The 16,392-nt window shown below is 46.1% G+C and overlaps 3 protein-coding genes across 8 annotated transcripts in view; 1 reads left to right on the top strand and 2 right to left on the bottom strand.

Annotated features, from left to right (window-relative positions):
* rgs6 (regulator of G protein signaling 6) overlaps positions 1–4,202 on the top strand; it is a 39,620-nt gene extending 35,418 nt beyond the window's left edge. The window contains 4 exon segments of the mRNA XM_062468553.1: positions 1,695–1,881; positions 2,153–2,242; positions 2,467–2,520; positions 2,952–4,202. Coding sequence (XP_062324537.1) covers positions 1,695–1,881; positions 2,153–2,242; positions 2,467–2,520; positions 2,952–3,002 — 382 coding nt within the window. The 3' untranslated portion in view covers positions 3,003–4,202.
* chac1 (ChaC, cation transport regulator homolog 1 (E. coli)) overlaps positions 1–16,392 on the bottom strand; it is a 182,779-nt gene that overhangs the window by 89,843 nt on the left and 76,544 nt on the right. The window lies entirely within an intron of this gene.
* Positions 5,333–16,392, bottom strand: part of dpf3 (double PHD fingers 3) — a 22,235-nt gene continuing 11,175 nt past the window's right edge. The window contains exons 4-12 of one of the 6 annotated variants that reach the window (XM_062468554.1): positions 14,821–14,954; positions 14,075–14,176; positions 13,655–13,727; positions 13,103–13,144; positions 11,153–11,290; positions 10,720–10,848; positions 7,038–7,150; positions 6,656–6,737; positions 5,333–6,269 (exon numbers count right to left, since the gene is read on the bottom strand). In XM_062468554.1, coding sequence (XP_062324538.1) covers positions 6,202–6,269; positions 6,656–6,737; positions 7,038–7,150; positions 10,720–10,848; positions 11,153–11,290; positions 13,103–13,144; positions 13,655–13,727; positions 14,075–14,176; positions 14,821–14,954 — 881 coding nt within the window. In that variant the 3' untranslated portion in view covers positions 5,333–6,201. Of the gene's footprint in view, positions 6,270–6,655; positions 6,738–7,037; positions 7,151–8,507; positions 9,258–10,719; positions 10,849–11,152; positions 11,291–13,102; positions 13,145–13,654; positions 13,728–14,074; positions 14,177–14,820; positions 14,955–16,392 lie in introns of those variants that run through there. The other 5 variants (XM_062468555.1, XR_009931031.1, XM_062468556.1 and 2 more) reach the window with 5 other exon arrangements.

The raw sequence follows: 16,392 nt of genomic DNA, 5'->3' as shown, positions 1-16,392 counted from the left end.
TCCTCGTATCTCTTCTTTTCAGCTGTGCTGAGAAGTGGAGCCACGCTGTCCTTCTATGTCTGCACTCTGTCTCCGTTCTGTCCATTCCTCAGGCATTCCTCCTCCACTCCTCCTTCCTTCCTTCCCTCCCTCCTCCCTCCCTCCCCCGCCCTCCCTCCCTCCCTCCCTCCCTCCCTCCCTCCCTCCCTCCATCCCTCCCTCCCTTCCACTCAATCTCCCTCTTTCTTCCTTTTCCTCATCTCCTTTCTCCCTCGGCCAATTCATTAGTCAATCCTTCCGTCGTCAATCCCATCCCTCCCTCAGTCTCTCCCAGTCCCTTGGTTGGAAGTTGATCCATCTCTAACTGAATAAACACCAGACCTAATGCAAAGCCTGCCTCCCACACACCGGTGTGGCTTGTCTTATCAGCCAGGGCCTTCTGGCCTCCCTGAGGGCTCTGCTGCTCCCTGTCCCGTCCACGTCCGAGGGCTCAACCAGACTCAGATAAGACCACACAGACAGACTAATGACAACGCACCCTGACTGAACTGTACAGGGACTGCTACCAGGCGTGAAAAAGAGTTCGAGCTTTGGCGTGTGTGCGTGTTCGTGTGAGGTCGCATGTGTGTGAGTGTATGAGGGTGTGTGTATAAGTGTGTGTATGTGTGTGTGTCTGTGTGTCTGTGCGCCTCTCATGTCGATAGTTTCTGAAGAGAACCAGAAACTCACAGTTGGATAACTGGGTTTGGGACAGGTGAGATAGCACAGAGGTCACTGAAGCCTTTAGAAGGAGGCAACACACACACAAGCGCACACACACACACAAAGACATACGCACACATTCACACACATGGAGTCACCCACCCACACACACACACACACACACACACACGCACACAGTCACACAGTCACCCACTTATCTTTCTAGCTCTAAGCGATCACTTTCCCTCACCACCATCTCTCTCAATCCAACACTTTAATTGTTTTGCTTTTATGGTGCCACTTTTGAAAAGGCACTTTTCTGAAAGTGCTTTTTCAAGAAAGGGAAACAGAGAGAGAGAGAGAGCGAGAGAGAGATATATTTAACAGTAACGACAGATAGAGATAGAGAATAGAGAGAGAAAGAGAAAGAGAGAGAGAAACAAAATGGTAAAGACAAAGATAGAGAAAATATACATATATAGAGAGAGAGAGAGAAAAAGAGAGAGGGACTGGCAAAGGGAAGATCTGTCTGACCGGGCTCTTCTTTCCCTGGAGCTCTCTCTCTTTATTGCAGGGCCTGCCCAGAGATCAATATAGAAAGACAGAATGTAATACAGACATAAAGTCTGAGCCATGTTGGAATCTTCTAATTCTCCACGAATGATTACCTCAATGTTAGGGTTACACAATGTCTGCCAGCCTGTTCAGTGTCACACGGCACTTTAAAGGTTTCGTACGAAGCCTGTTCCCTCTAATGTAACATGCCATATAAGGTTTTTACTTCATTTCTGCCTGTACAACTGGATGGAACAATAAACAAACGATTGCAATGTATTCACTTAGCAAACGCTAAGTGACGTTTGGGGAGGATTTGAACCTGCAATCTGTTGATCGGCAGTCGAATACTCTAACTCCTGAGCTCCTGTACATCCGCCCACACAGTGAATGTGCTGTGTGCTTCACACCCAGCTCACAAGTAAGGATGCTTACCTCTCCTCCTCTTCCTGCCGCAGGTTCTGGATGGCAGTGCAGGATCTGAAACGTCGCCCCCTGCAGGACGTGTCTGAGCGAGCGCAGGAGATCTGGGTGGAGTTCCTGGCGGAGGGAGCGCCCAGCTCCATCAACCTGGACTCCCACAGCTACGAACGCACCAGCCAGAACCTGAGAGAGCCGGGCCGCTACAGCTACGAGGACGCCCAGGTAGGGAGGGAGGGAGGGAGGGAGGGAGGGAGGGAGGGAGGGAGGGAGGGAGGGAGGGAGGGAGGGAGGGAGGGAGGGAGGGAGGGAGGGAGGGAGAGATTGTCAGCTTGCTTCACAGTCCATTAGTGCAACTGATGTACTGTTGCTAAGCATAGCTGAGCTCCTTATCTTAACATCTAGGGAAACATTTTTTTTGTCTGCGTCGTTGTTGTACATTGTCCCACTCACTCACACACACACATTCACACACACACTGTCTCTTCTCTTTCAGGCCCACATCTATAAGCTGATGAAAAGTGACAGCTACACGCGGTTCCTGCGCTCCAATGCCTACCAGGACCTCTTGCTCGCTAAAAAGAAGGTGTGTGGCACGTGTATGTGTGTGAGTGCTTGCATGTGTATGTGTGTGCCTATGTGTGTGTGTGTGTGTGTGTGTGTGTGTGTGTGTGTGTGTGTGTGTGTGCGTGTGTGTATACATTGCTTTTAGTGAAGACCATCTTTTCCTAATGGTTTTCTTCTGAAATGTCCTTACTTCCCTCGCCTGTCTTGCCCTCAACTCCTGTCCCATGATGCTTTGGGCTCCAGCCTGAGACCGAACAGGGCCGACGTACGTCCTTGGAGAAGTTCACACGCTCAGTGGTCTGTAGATGACTTCTACCTTCACATGTTGTCTGTGAGAGTGTAATGACCTGGTGCTGCCTTCCATGGCAAGGACAAATATATTTCAAAAACTCACTGAGCCTTTCCTGGTTAAATAAAGGTTGAATCGAAATGAAATAAATCATCCCTCTCTCTTTAATAGTCAAATTTTTCCTGATATTCGTGTTACTGAGCTGAGGGTGTAAAATTCCAGTTTGTAAAAAGAAATGATCTAATGATTTCTATGGAGAGGTACTTATTCCTGTAATTTGATAGTAGCAGTATTTAACTGATTTAATTGTATCTTTGAAGTATTTTGTTGCCCTTAGTTTTTGTCTCTTCTCTATGTAGTGTTCTTACCTGTCTTAATCTGAGTTCAAAACCCAATTTGGCCTGTTGACAATCGTCTCTTTCCTACTGTCACTCTCCAGGGTAAGTCCCTGACAGGGAAGCGTCTGACAGGCCTCATGCAGTCCTCCTGACAAGGCCTGGGCCTTGAGTAGGGCAACCGTGCCCAGTGGAGCTGCTTCCCAGTGGGGAGAGGGACCCAGAGATGCTGGGTGTGAAGGGTGAGGGCCAGGAGGCCTGGAGGGCGGGCCCAGCACCACCCACATGACTTGAGTCCAGACACGGAGCATCAGCATGCTAAACGTCACTCGGACCTGGTACTCGGACCGTACCGTCTCTATGTAGAATAATATCCTCATGTAAACTCTGCTTCTATTAGGTTCTATTCAATTATATAACCAAATTGGAATGTCCGGCTTCTTCTTGTCTCCATGTATGTTAGTGTGACTAAGGTTAGGAATGAGTGGACGTTTAAAAAAAAGAAACGAAAAGAAAAAATGCATTTAAATCTTTAAAGTGTCATTTATTTCATGTTAGGAATGATTTATGTTCACGAGAAATGGGATGGGGGAACAGAAAGATGAAAAACATAGAGTATACACTTAAGATATGAATTATTTTTTCTCTTTCTTTTTAAGGATTTTCCCCCTCTGCCCTTTGATTTAATATTCTAGGCAGTTTTTCTATCGAGGTGGGGCAGGGGTATTTTACTGTACCGTTAGCGGAACATCATCTTCAGAACATTCCACCCTAGACTCAGACTCGGGCCTCATGTGCCCTAGACCACAACCTCTGTCCTCATAGAATGTAGTCAGTGATTACAGCATTCCACGTCGCCATTAACCCACATCATTAGAACCTTCTGGATGGACACGGCGATTGGCCTGGAACACAGTACAGGCACACAGTACAGGCACACAGAGAAGGAAGTACTTGAAGGAGTTCTTATAGGGACCATATGAACATACACAGAGAGCCTGGGAGAATTGTTGTAGTTTTTTTTTTACAGTGACTGTCTTTAAAGGATGACAAAAGAGGAATAAAAGAGGAATGCACCATGACTGCCGACTCCAGTCGATCTTCCGCTCTCCATCACCTGTTATTTAAGAATGTTGATGTCTTTGCTGTTATTCTACAATGTAGAAAAACGTATAATAGTGTCCAAATCTTGGATTACCTGTGAAGCAGCGGGCCATGGCCAATTGTAAAATAACCCCCACACTGCTTGAGATTACTGACATCACTCATACAAACATATTGTAACTACAACATATTGTACATACTGTGATGTCTACGGAACAGCACATTGCTTTCCCTGTGCTCTACTGACCCCCTGTGGACAATTTATGCAACTATGTCCACAGAGAGTACTGTAGGACCTACAGTACTCTCCCAGGCGGATTTCAGGTCAAATTTCTGTAAACGTGCTGACATCTAGTGTCTGTGATAAAACAGTGCATGATCTACACCCAACAGTCCTTATATTCAGGTAGGCTATTTATACATCAAGATGAACATCTCCAGCCATACTAAACATGCAGACTAACCATTATTGAGCAGATGTTCACTGAAAACATATCTCTAATATGTAGACAAAACATTCAGACGTTGAGGAACCCAAACACAGTCTACAAAACCTGATCTGCTAAGTATTTCCACATGTACTTTAATGTGTTGTTGGGGAAACAGGTTCATAGAAGTAATGAGGTAAAATATTTATTTCAGCCCAATAAAAACCAAACAAGTAAACATCAACAAAATCATAAAATGGTTTCAAAGTACTTTAGGCAATTTTCACGAATAAAAAGAAATGATATTGAATACATTTGTTTGGGTAAGAACGTGATACAAACAGTAAGAAATGATGCTGAAAGGACTGTAAGGGAGGCTCAACAAAACACATTCAGGTTATTCACATCTAATTCTACCGCATGATTGTCTTTGGAAAAACCAATACCAAATACAAAAACACACAAAAAACAAGAGTAGAAAATACTAGTAAGACATTTCCAGTCATGGCGATGCAATTTTACTGTCTTTAAGATTTTATTTCATATTATCAAATCAAAAACAGTTAGCTAAACTTAAATAGTTGAGTTTGTCTCACACTATAAAATCTGGATTCCTTTTTTGTAGCATTTTTTTTTTAGCTTATTGGGACTTCAAATTGACCAAATAGTCCTTGACTGTGGCATGTAGAGATACATTTGTACCAGAGGGCACGCAATCTCACAACGTACAAATATGTTTTGAAAGACAATCAAAAGGGCTTCATGAAACATTTAGTAAACATTTACTGATGCATAAAACACACATGTACAAACTTGATGCACACATATTGTATGGAGAAGTCTAAAATAATCTTAAAGACAGCATGTTGCTTGCTGAGTATAATTTTCAGATATAATCAAATCAAATGTATTTGTATAGCCCTTTTTACACGCAAGCATGTCACAGAGGGCTTATATAAAGATATACTTTAGAGGCCATGTAAAATCTTTATACCATTTGACAGCATCAATGGTCATATGTAACTAACTATCCTATTATAAGACCAGGAATTTAACAGTAGTTTAATGTTCTGAACCAAGCATTCACCCACAGTAACAGTCAATATCAGTAGGAATGCATGAATAACAGTTTATTTTTAAGTGTCCTCGGACAATTGTTTTCATAAGCACCTTACTCTCCTAGTTACCACGGTGATACAGAAACAAAGCGTGGACTGGGAATGTTGCTGAGCTTCAGAGAGAGAGAGTCATGTTAGAGCAACAAGACTCTGTGCTCTCACTCCATATGCAGCATTGATAACAGTTTGCTTTACAAATCTGGTCAAATAAGGTATTACAGAGTATCAAGTAAGTCTAAATATTAAAATAAGTCTGTCATTTTGAAATCTAATTACGCAAAGGACACAGGGGAATCTATGAATTCAAACAAACAAGTAAAACTGACTCTAACTCTCTGGTTTCAAGAAGTGTAGGTTGTGTTATACTATAAATGTTGTATCACTTATTGTGTGGAAAATACACAAACTTGTTGTAATTTGTACCTAGGTTTGGGTTCTGAATGAGCTTGTGCTACCTGATGTGTGAATTTCAGTTGAGGGGTGTGTTCTTGGATGTTGGCAGGAGTTGTGAGGTAGAGAGCTGCTTGCAGATAGCCTGACTCCTGGATCAGGGGCGTAAGCTGTACTCTTCCACAAGAAGCTGACAACTGGACGAAGTAAGACTAATGTCTGCCCCGAGCCTGTGATTGTGTGTATGTGCATGTGTGAGGGTGTGTGCGTGTGGCAAGAGGAATGTCCTGGTTGGTACTGGTGGTTGGCTGGTGTTAGGGCTCTTCGTAGGCTGAAGCCTTGTCCTTTAACAGAGCCAGACACAGGTGACAGCTCCAGCTCCCTAGAGAGAGAGAGACAGAGAGAGACAGAGAGAGAGAGAGACAGACAGAGAGAGAGAGACAGAGAGAGTGAGACACACACAGAGAGAGAGAGAGAGAGAGAGAGAGAGAGAGAGAGAGAGAGAGACAGAGAGAGTGAGACACACACAGAGAGAGAGAGAGAGAGAGAGAGAGAGAGAGAGAGAGAGAGAGAGAGAGAGAGAGAGAGAGAGACAGAGAGAAAGACAGAGAGAAAGACAGAGAGTACATTTATCACAATTTATGAGAGAATAATACACAGAGGCAGAGAGAGTCAGAGTGAGACACAGAGACAGAAAAAGACACCCAGAGAGCAGCAGAGAGACGTTGTCGACTGATAGGTGACCTCCCTTTCTGTGTGTCGTCTTACCTTCAGGGGGCTGGGTCATAGGAGGCTTCAGACAGTACATGTGGTACCCACGATCACAGTCGTCACAGAACAGCAGCTGGTCCTGTGGAACAGGAGCACATGGACACGTCACATCCTGTCACTCTCAGGTTGGAGGAAGTTCAATCGTTCTGTAATCAACATGTCCGGGAACGGAGGTCCTCTCCGTTCCCAAAGAAATCAATCACGTCAGCCCAAAACGGGGCACATGTGTGTCTGTCGGGGCACATGTGCATCTTCTTTTTGTGTCTGGAGAAGATCGTCGTGGTAAACTAACGCCACACTGGGCTTGCATTTTGACTTCATGCGTTTGACCTGTCAATGACTCCAGCTGCTAGGTCAGCCAGCAGACTCATCCACTCACGTCATTCTCTGAGGTGCCACAGAGGCTGCAGGATTTGCACTCTATACACTGCCACTGGTAGGTCCTGACGGCCTGCATCATGTTGTCTGTGAACTGTAGACAGGTGGGGTGACCTGGGGATGGGGAGGAGAGGAGAGGAGGAGACAGTTTGTTTACAGGTGTGGAAATATTTTCTTGAAATAACATGTACTTTATTCCTGAATGAGACAGATGGTTAGCTTCTCCCCTCTCCCCCCTCCCCCCACCAACTGCTCTCTCTCCTTGGTTTTTCATTCTGGTGCCAAGGTTTTTATTAGTCTCCTTCATGTCCTCTCAAAGTACAGAACAGACGCAGACTGCTGCTTCATGTAATGAATGTAACTTTCACTTTAACTTTTTGAATAGATGTTGTCAGTCTGTGTGTTTGAAAATGGCTGAACCTCGATACACACTGAATTGCATGAATAAAAAATAAAAAAACACAAAAACCCACAAATCTTTTCCTCCACGCAGCCACATACTGTCGATCAATATCATAGTCCACAGTTGATTACAGTTTGCCGCTCCTTCAGAAAGGACAATGGATCTTTCCTGTTATTGAATACCCTCCAGTGAAAAACATTTATTTTCAAAGCTAGGGAGGCAGAATGCTAGGGCGTCTATTGAGCTCCACATTCAGGAATAAAGAGTTCTGCTGTTCTGTGGAAATTCAATACAGCCTGAAAATCATTCAAAACAAATGAACTCACAGTCCTCCCGCCTCCATGTTCTGCTGTGAGCACACTCGAAAACACAATCCCATATCAAACATTTGACCAAAACATTGATTCTTAAGCCAAAGCATACAGCGTTTCAATAACACGGCTACCGTACAAGCAGAGAAAGAGAGTCCTTTTACGACTTTGCGGCCAGTGACAGAGATGCCCTCAGCACACTGGGGAGGTCACAGGTGAGTTATCACCGAGGTATCAATCGGACATTCAATAAACCATGAATCAGCTTCTAAAAGAGACGGTGAGTGCAGCCACTCCAGGCTCAGACTCGGCACTGGGCGTCCAGCCAAACCAAAATGCTTCCTCCTCCCTGTGACCTTCCAGACAGACAGACAGCTTCACTGACAAGTCTTTGTTTATAGGTGTAATGAAGATAAATGCACCCAGTGTTAAAAAGTTGGCCAGGAACACTGAGCATGCCCAGACAGACATACGGAGAGATAGCAAACAGGAAACTGAATGTGGTGACAGTTAAATGATTTATCAATCCCAATTCATCTGCCATCTGTGTGTGGCATAAAGACAGTGTGAAACCTCAGTAACTGCTGGGTAATACCTGTATTTAATCACAGACCCAAGCCCAACCCTGTGGTTAAATGTTTGTGTTTCATCTTCCAGAAAGATTATATAAATTAAAGAAAAACTGATACCAACAAAGTCAATGGTTTTTAAGGACAGAGAGGGATGACGAAATGACGAAATGCCGACAGGCTCTTACCTCTCAGCTAACTGTCCTCACAGGCCAATGGAGCAACTCAGAGCCCAGGAACATCCCTCCCCTTGCTTCCTCATTGGGCACTTTGTCCATGTAGCCATAGAGATGGCATGTCAACCAACTTTTTGTTTTGTTTGATTAAAGCTTTGCTCTCGACCTTGGTTCTTCCTTTAGTCCTGAGGCAAGGTGTTACCAAGATATTTTTTATTTTTTAGATGTATTTATTAATGTATTGATTTCCATGCAGTACAGTTTGGTCTCAGACATTAAATATATATCTTGACAGGCAAATCTGTTCAACATGAAATTGAACAAGTAGGCTAAATCCAAATGTTGACGTCAACAGTTCATGTCCATCAATCAGAATCCAGATAAAGAGCTTCTTCGCCTAGCCGCTTCCACAGAGCAGACAGCTGCTGCCAAGTCCGTTCTTGTTTCAAGATCAAAAGTTATAAATCGTTTATCAACTGAATGCATCAGCAGGCCGGGCCAGAATGGCACAGACGGTCGTCTCTCGGATGTTCCCGTGTTCCTTTCACAACAACAAAAAGTCCAAAGCAAAAACTCAAGCTGATGTCGGCAGGATAATCGGCCTCTCTCAGCTTTGTCCGTCGTCATCCGAAAAGAAAATGTCCTCCAACTCGTCGTCCTCAAAGCCGCGAAACGTGGAAGCTTCGCTGTCAGACGCGTTGCCTAACAATTCTTCAAGAACGCTCATCTTCCTGCTCGCTCTCTTCAGGCCTCGTCGTCCGGCTAACGCGAGCACACCAGATTGACAGCAACAGAAACAAGACAACAGTGTCAGGGCCTCTCCACCTCTCCCACAGCGACTCTAAACACACCAGCACACATAGCAAAGCCAGTCCCACTAAGTTTCGGTTGCAATTGCTACTTTTTTTTCCTCTCACGGCAAAGGTGACGGCTTATGACGGCTTTGTGGATAATTTTCACCTCACAGGCCGATCGGATGAAAAAAAAACGGAAAGCAGATCAGAGCGTCATGGAGGAAATGCGTGAGGACAAGTAGAACAAAAGAGTGAATGGTTGTGGAGGACAGGATGTTGCAGAAGCCGTCTTCTATGGCAGAACTCGTAGGAGAGAGACTTGTTGACAAGTGGACACTGAGAGGCATGCAGGATGGAAGCAGGCAGGTGTCAGTCTAGGATGCTGCACCAAGTTGGCTCTCCCCTAGGTTCATCGATAACTTCTTGATAGCTCATTGTTCATGGATAGCTCATTAATAGCTAATTTATGACATGGTTTAGTCAATCAATTAAATTGCCTATTTATGTGTGTTTATTTTACAAAACCAGCAACAAACGTCCTTCCACAGAGACAATCCCTAGTTGTCAGAGAAGCACAGTTGTCAGAGTGTGTTAAACTGTCTCCCCACACAACCCTGCTCCACTGCCACTCGCCACAACACGTCAAACCAGGAAGCCAACAAAACAAAGCGTTACACTCCAGTATCTACCGCTGCAAAGGTACAGACTCAGTCTGCCAGAACAAGAGGAACTCACATCAAGATAGCGAACAAAGGAAGCAAAATTATTATTACAAATAAAAACAAAGATAGAAATTAAGAAATGAGATGTGTGGAGGAAAATAAAAACTGGAGAATGTTTTATAACGTATGCGCTGACTCCAAGAACAGAAGCCTGCACTTGGAGAGAGGAACCTAGATCTCTGTCATAACCCCTGAGCATCAACAGGGAAAGTTAGAACAGCTGAATATGTTGTCCTGAAAGAGGGTCAGTGACCTGAATCAGTCACGTAATGACCCTAAAATGGGAATAACTGTCGAAAAATCAATGTAGAAATTCATATACTTCTAAATATATCACGATAAATTCAGTATAATTCTCGCACGATCAACACATTTTCGATTTTCTGGAGGGTGAGGGATGAGGAGGCTGGAGGGATGAGGAGGCTGGACGGGGAGGGGTGAGGAGGCTGGAGGGTGAGGGGTGAGGAGGCTGGAGGGTGAGGGATGAGGAGGCTGGAGGGGGAGGGTGAGGGATGAGGACGCTAGAGGGTGAGGGATGAGGAGGCTGGAGGGTGAGGGATGAGGAGGCTGGAGGGTGAGGGATGAGGAGGGTGAGGGATGAGGAGGCTGGAGGGGGAGGGATGAGGAGGCTAGAGGGTGAGGGATGAGGAGGCTGGAGGGTGAGGGATGAGGAGGCTGGAGGGTGAGGGATGAGGAGGCTGGACTCACCAGAGCGTCCGCAGTCGGAGCAGGACACCAGGTCCTCGGCCTGGCCGGTCTTCCGGTTGGAGTCCTGGTCCCCCAGGCAGAAGTCACAGTAGTCGTTAGGGATGATGGAACCATCTGGGCCTTTCTGAGCTGTGAGGAGACATGTTGGTTGGGTTTACTCATACTTGTACTCATATGTAACGAATCACTGTTTAGTTATCGGTTGATTATTGGATGGTTGAACCAATAATCTATACATGAAATAAAAGGTTACAGTCATTTTATGCCAGTATATATCAGCATGTAAAGTTTTTCACCAGGTGTTTAATCTGCAGTGTGTGCAGTATACAGCCTTCAACACATCGATGGGATCGTCACACACGGTAGAGTTACTCAATGTTTTGATGTTGTTTGACGTTGTTTTCTGTTGGCTGGTTGAGGGTCGGTCTCTTACGTTTGTGGTTGTCTGGCCGTGGTGGGGGGGACGGGGCCACCTCGTCCTCCCTCTCCTCCTCCCCCTCCTCCTCTGCCAGGTGGGTGTGGGCATAGTGGTAGCTCAGCCCCGGACGGTTCTTGTAGCGCTTCCCACAGACTGTTGACAACAGAGCCCCAAACTGTTAGAACCCGGTGGAAGATTCCAGAACATTCTAGAACACTTAAAGATGTTCTACCTATGAACCAAGAACCTGCTCAAATACAGATTGCTACCAATGCCTCCATCTAGCACGCCGAAACAGAGGTGCATGTTTTACAAGAGCTGTATTACACAGTAGGATTACAATGGTTGTTGGTAGGGTGATGCAGTAGTCCCTGTAATGTAAGCCACAACCTCAACCAGGGATCACCACACCAAACTACGCACGGACTGGGAAGCCGCTGACAAAAACACACCCAGAAACGCTGCCCTGGGCTGGCTACAGCACGGTACAGGCAGTAATGAGATCATGTGTTTGGTCTGTATTTCAGTCCAGTCTGTCTAACAGTTGAGCTCTGCTTGACGGCAAACATCCAAAAAGGAGACATCGTGAGCAGCCTGTTCTGAGCAGGATAACAAGTTTCTGGCTGAAGCACCCTAAACAACAACCAGCAGCCAACACATATATTAATTACCTTTTCCATCCTCATCTAATATTATTTTTGGGGGGTATATTTAAAGAATTGTCAGTGGAATTAAATCTAGCAGCTGCTGTCTCTGCTACCCTGGACCCAGGGCGTGGTTGAAAGGGTTACCTGTCAGCATGAGAACAGAGAAGGCAGGGCAGAGAGAGGAAGGAAGGAAGGAAGGAAGGAAGGCTTCTAATGAACAGCGCTTGACGTTGCCAGAGAGATGTGAACAAGATAGACATCAGATCTCAGGGTACAAGGAACAGCAGGACTCTACTCCACCAAACAGGGACATTTACTCAGTGTGTCTTTCAGAGAAGCTTTCTAGACACACACAACAAAACAGAATATCACTGAGACTGCAACAGCTAAAGGACGATACTATGAATCTAATGAACACACACATACATACATGATCAGTGATCAGGTGGGGTTGTGGTCTTCACTAAAGCATATATATTCTGTTTGAATAGACTCTTTGACATCGCAATGTATATGCTCTCTAACAACCTGAAATCCCCACAACTAACGTATAAGTTAATATTAGTTCACACAGCTATTTAATGGAGATGCTATTGAAAACCAATGCTTAAGTTCTGTGTAATGACCTTTGTGTTCGTTCATGTCTGTGAAGCCCGCAAGGCATGACCTGTCGACACTTGATAAAGATGTAATTCTAACACTTAAGCAGTGTTCTCATTGGTGAGGCCTGAGAGTAGCTGTTAAGAAATATAGTTTGTACACTGCAAATTGTTCTGCTTGCCAAGATTTCAAATCATAGGTCTGGAAATATAATATTTATTATCTTGTTTCAAAAATGATTTACTAGTTTATATCTTTTCATTTGTGGTATATTCTTAAGCCTACTTATTTCTAGACTGGAACCAACTTATTTTAAGATAAATTGTTGAGTAAAATTATCTGTCCTTGCAGCAAGATAATTTCACTAGTATAAAGTCCTTTTCTCTTCAAATTTAGTGTTAATTTGTTGTATTTTAGCAGACATTTTTTGCAGTGTATCTATTAATGCACTACCTAGAGTACACTGGTGCTTGAAAACCATTCATCCACAGCAATGTGCTAGCATACAGGCACACAGTGTTGTTAGTGACATGCAAGCTTTCTCTGATTTCACAGTCGACGCTTAAGCAGTTACAAAGTGCACGGAATTAAGCGGAAAAGTAGCTGCAGACAAGATCAAACCAGCCACAGAGCAACAGCAGCCCGTGGTAAACCAGCCTGGTGATTAGCACAGCCCAGCATTTCCCTAAAGAGACAAGAGGGCAACATGTCCAGATACCTGAGTCAGCGGATTTTGAGTTATGCTTTTGTTTGTTTCTGTCTGGAACAGAGGGAGAGACAAAGGCAAACGGGAGTTGGGGGGGAAACAGAGAGAGAAAAAGAAACAAAACACAAAAGTGAGTGAGTTTTCTTTTCATTCAGAGGCTACTTCCAGACCATGAGAGAACAGTCCTGTGTGTCTCTCCCCCGTGAGGAGCTGTGAGCTGGGCTAGTCCAGCCATGAGCCCTTCCTCCTTCCTCCTGCGTGGGGGAGAAAGAGAGCTGCTCTCTGCTCCGAAGGAAAACAAGAGGAGCATTGATCTGATGCTAATGGTTGCAGATGACCTTTTTACATAGAAGGGTTGTAGAGAGTGGTTCTTGTTGTGTATGCATGGAAGGGTAATGGACTGGTCAGGACAGCCTTGCGGTGGGGATCTTGGTCAGATCTTTGCGCCATTAGGATGTGCTTCATTAGGCCGGCTCCTTCTGATTTCAAGACTTACGTGACCTAAATAACCTTGGAACCACACGATGACCTCACAATGCATATCTTCAAGATGTATTTTCTTACTGTCACAGACGTAAGGTTTGTCCTGGTCGTCATTGGCAACCGCCTCTGTCCTCCTCCGACCAGAACCTCGACCCTGGAGATGAAGACAAACACACGAGGATGATGAGGAAGACACGACTACACACTGGGCCTTCTGCCCTGCCTCTCCTTCTCTCTCTGTGTCTCTCTGTGTATATATCTTTCTCTCTCTGTGTCTCTCTGTGTATATCTCCTCTCTCTGTGTCTGTCTGTGTATATCTCTTTCTCTGTGTCTCTCTGTGTATATCTCTTTCTCTCTCTGTGTCTCTGTGTGTATATCTCTTTCTCTCTTTATATATCTCTCTATATCTCTTTCTCGTTCTGTCTATCCATCTATTTATCTATATACAGTAGTGTGTAAACTGAACACACAAACTCAGAAACCCACAAACCCACACGCACACTCACTCTGCCTTTGTTTCTGTGCTTCCTCTTTGGAGTGTCCACTTCAAAGTCCTCGTCGTCATGGAAACCGTCCCCGTTCTCGTCGGCTTCCAGGACCCTCTGAGCGAGCAGTAGTGGAGAGGAGGAGGCAGAGGGGTTGATATTTCACACCTTCCACATACCAAGACCATTCTCTCTTTGTTTCCTTTCAGTAAAGGTGTGACCACATGAAAGGATTTTGGAAAAAAAAAGACAGTATGATGATGAACCCCCTCTCCCTCATGGGTGATCTGTGCCACTGGATGACCCCCCCTGTAGGTGGCCTGTGCCACTGGATGACCCCCCCTGTAGGTGGCCTGTGCCACTGGGTGACCCCCCCTATAGGTGGCCTGTGCCACTGGATGACCCCCCCTGTAGGTGATCTGTGCCACTGGATGACCCCCCCTGTAGGTGGTCTGTGCCACTGGGTGACCCCCCCTGTAGGTGGCCTGTGCCACTGGGTGACCCCCCCTGTAGGTGGCCTGTGCCACTGGGTGACCCCCCCCTCTATAGGTGACCTGTGCCACTGGATGACCCCCCCTGTAGGTGGTCTGTGCCACTGGATGACCCCCCCTGTAGGTGACCTGTGCCACTGGGTGACCCCCCCTGTAGGTGGCCTGTGCCACTGGATGACCCCCCCTGTAGGTGGCCTGTGCCACTGGGTGACCCCCCCTGTAGGTGGGCAGTGCCACTGGGTGACCCCCCCTGTAGGTGGGCAGTGGTACCTGGATCTCCAGAAGGGTTTCCTCCTCCTTGCTCATGTTGCTCTTCTTCTCCAGCAGCCCCTCTCCTCTCAGCAGGGCCTCCAGGGCTGTCGCCTCCCCAGGAGGGGCCTCCCGCTTCGGGGCCAACTCGGCCTCTGGTGGAGGGTTGGATGGAGGGGAGGGGACGGTGAAGTGGGGGGTGGTGGAGAAAGAGGAGATTAAGAAAAAGCCACAGAGAGGGGAGTATAGAGAAGGCAGGTGTGCTCAACAACAGAATACATCAGACTGCCCTTCAGTGTGTGTGTGTGTGTGTGTGTGTGACCCCCGACTCGGCACCATGAAAAGCTGAAGCCGACCAGGTGGCACACATGAAAGGGGTGGATGAAGAAGAGGTGAAGAGGACAGGAGGATGAGAGAGGGGGAGAGACTGGTCTGGCCCTCTGTTGTTTTCCTTCCTGTTTGTTTTTCATCAAAGCTACAGGGATCAAGACCTCTCCAGCTCCAGAACCCTCTCTCTCTATCATCTTCTCTTTCTCTCCCACCCCCCTCCTCCCCTCTCTGAACATCTCTCTTTCTGTCACACTCTCTCATTCATTCTCTTTATCTGTCCTTTACACACTCTCTCCGTTTCTATGAGTCTTTTTCTTTCATTTCCGTAGAGATAAACTCGGAGGGGTGAGTAAAGCTTCTCCCTTGCCTTGGGTTTGTAATAAAAGAGGATGAAGGGAGGACGTGAAGAGAAAGGGTATGAGGGAGGGAGGGAGGGAGGGAGGATAGACTTGAGGGAGGTAGCTCCAGAGACACTAAGCCTTTGTTATGAGGAGCAGAGTCATAACTGATATACCTCTGTCTCCCCTCTAACCCCTCCCTTCATCGCTCCATGCCTTCTCTTCCTCCTCTCTCTTTGTGTCTGCGTAGGCAGGTTGTCTTGACTGTCACTAACCAGACACATGCCCAGCCACTCCCCCTTCCATCCCTTTCCCTACCCCTCTCTCCTTTCACCCCTTTGCTATCCCCCTCCCTCCCTTCCACTCCCATTCCCACTCACCCCTGCCCAATTCTTCCTCCTCCGCTTATCTCCTTCCCCCCTCCTTCACCCCCCCCCCAACCCCCCCAGACCTCTCCAGCCCCCTGGGATAGGGGGAGGGAAGTAGAGCAGAATGTAGTGCAGAGCCAATGAGGTAGCTACAGATTACTCACGCAGATTACTAACCTAAACACACACACGAACAGTCTCAAGACCTATTGTATTGATGAAAACACCAAAATGTGCGTTTCTGATTTGGTCCGGTACATACCAGTAATAAAGGTACCGGTGCCATATTAGCACCGGGTTTCGGTACCCAACCCTACTGAACAGCTAACCAAAAAAGAGAGGGAAGCATTCGCAGTGTTGATAAATATACTGTTTACATCGGAGGAATAGAATAGAAGTAAATTCAATTGAATAAAAAATCCAGAGACACAATTCTTATCTCCACTACATGCTAACATTTTGTGAATCTTCTGGGGAGTTTTTCTTGAAAATGACTCCCTCCCTTTTCTTGGCTGACTGTGTTCTTGGTCACAGCTGTAGTATTGAGTTGCGGCTGG

Source organism: Osmerus eperlanus, chromosome 8, assembly GCF_963692335.1.
Source record: "Osmerus eperlanus chromosome 8, fOsmEpe2.1, whole genome shotgun sequence".
NCBI classification, from domain to species: domain Eukaryota; kingdom Metazoa; phylum Chordata; class Actinopteri; order Osmeriformes; family Osmeridae; genus Osmerus; species Osmerus eperlanus.
The sequence above is the reverse complement of the archived record's forward strand: the minus strand, read 5'-3'. Positions and strand labels throughout refer to the sequence as shown.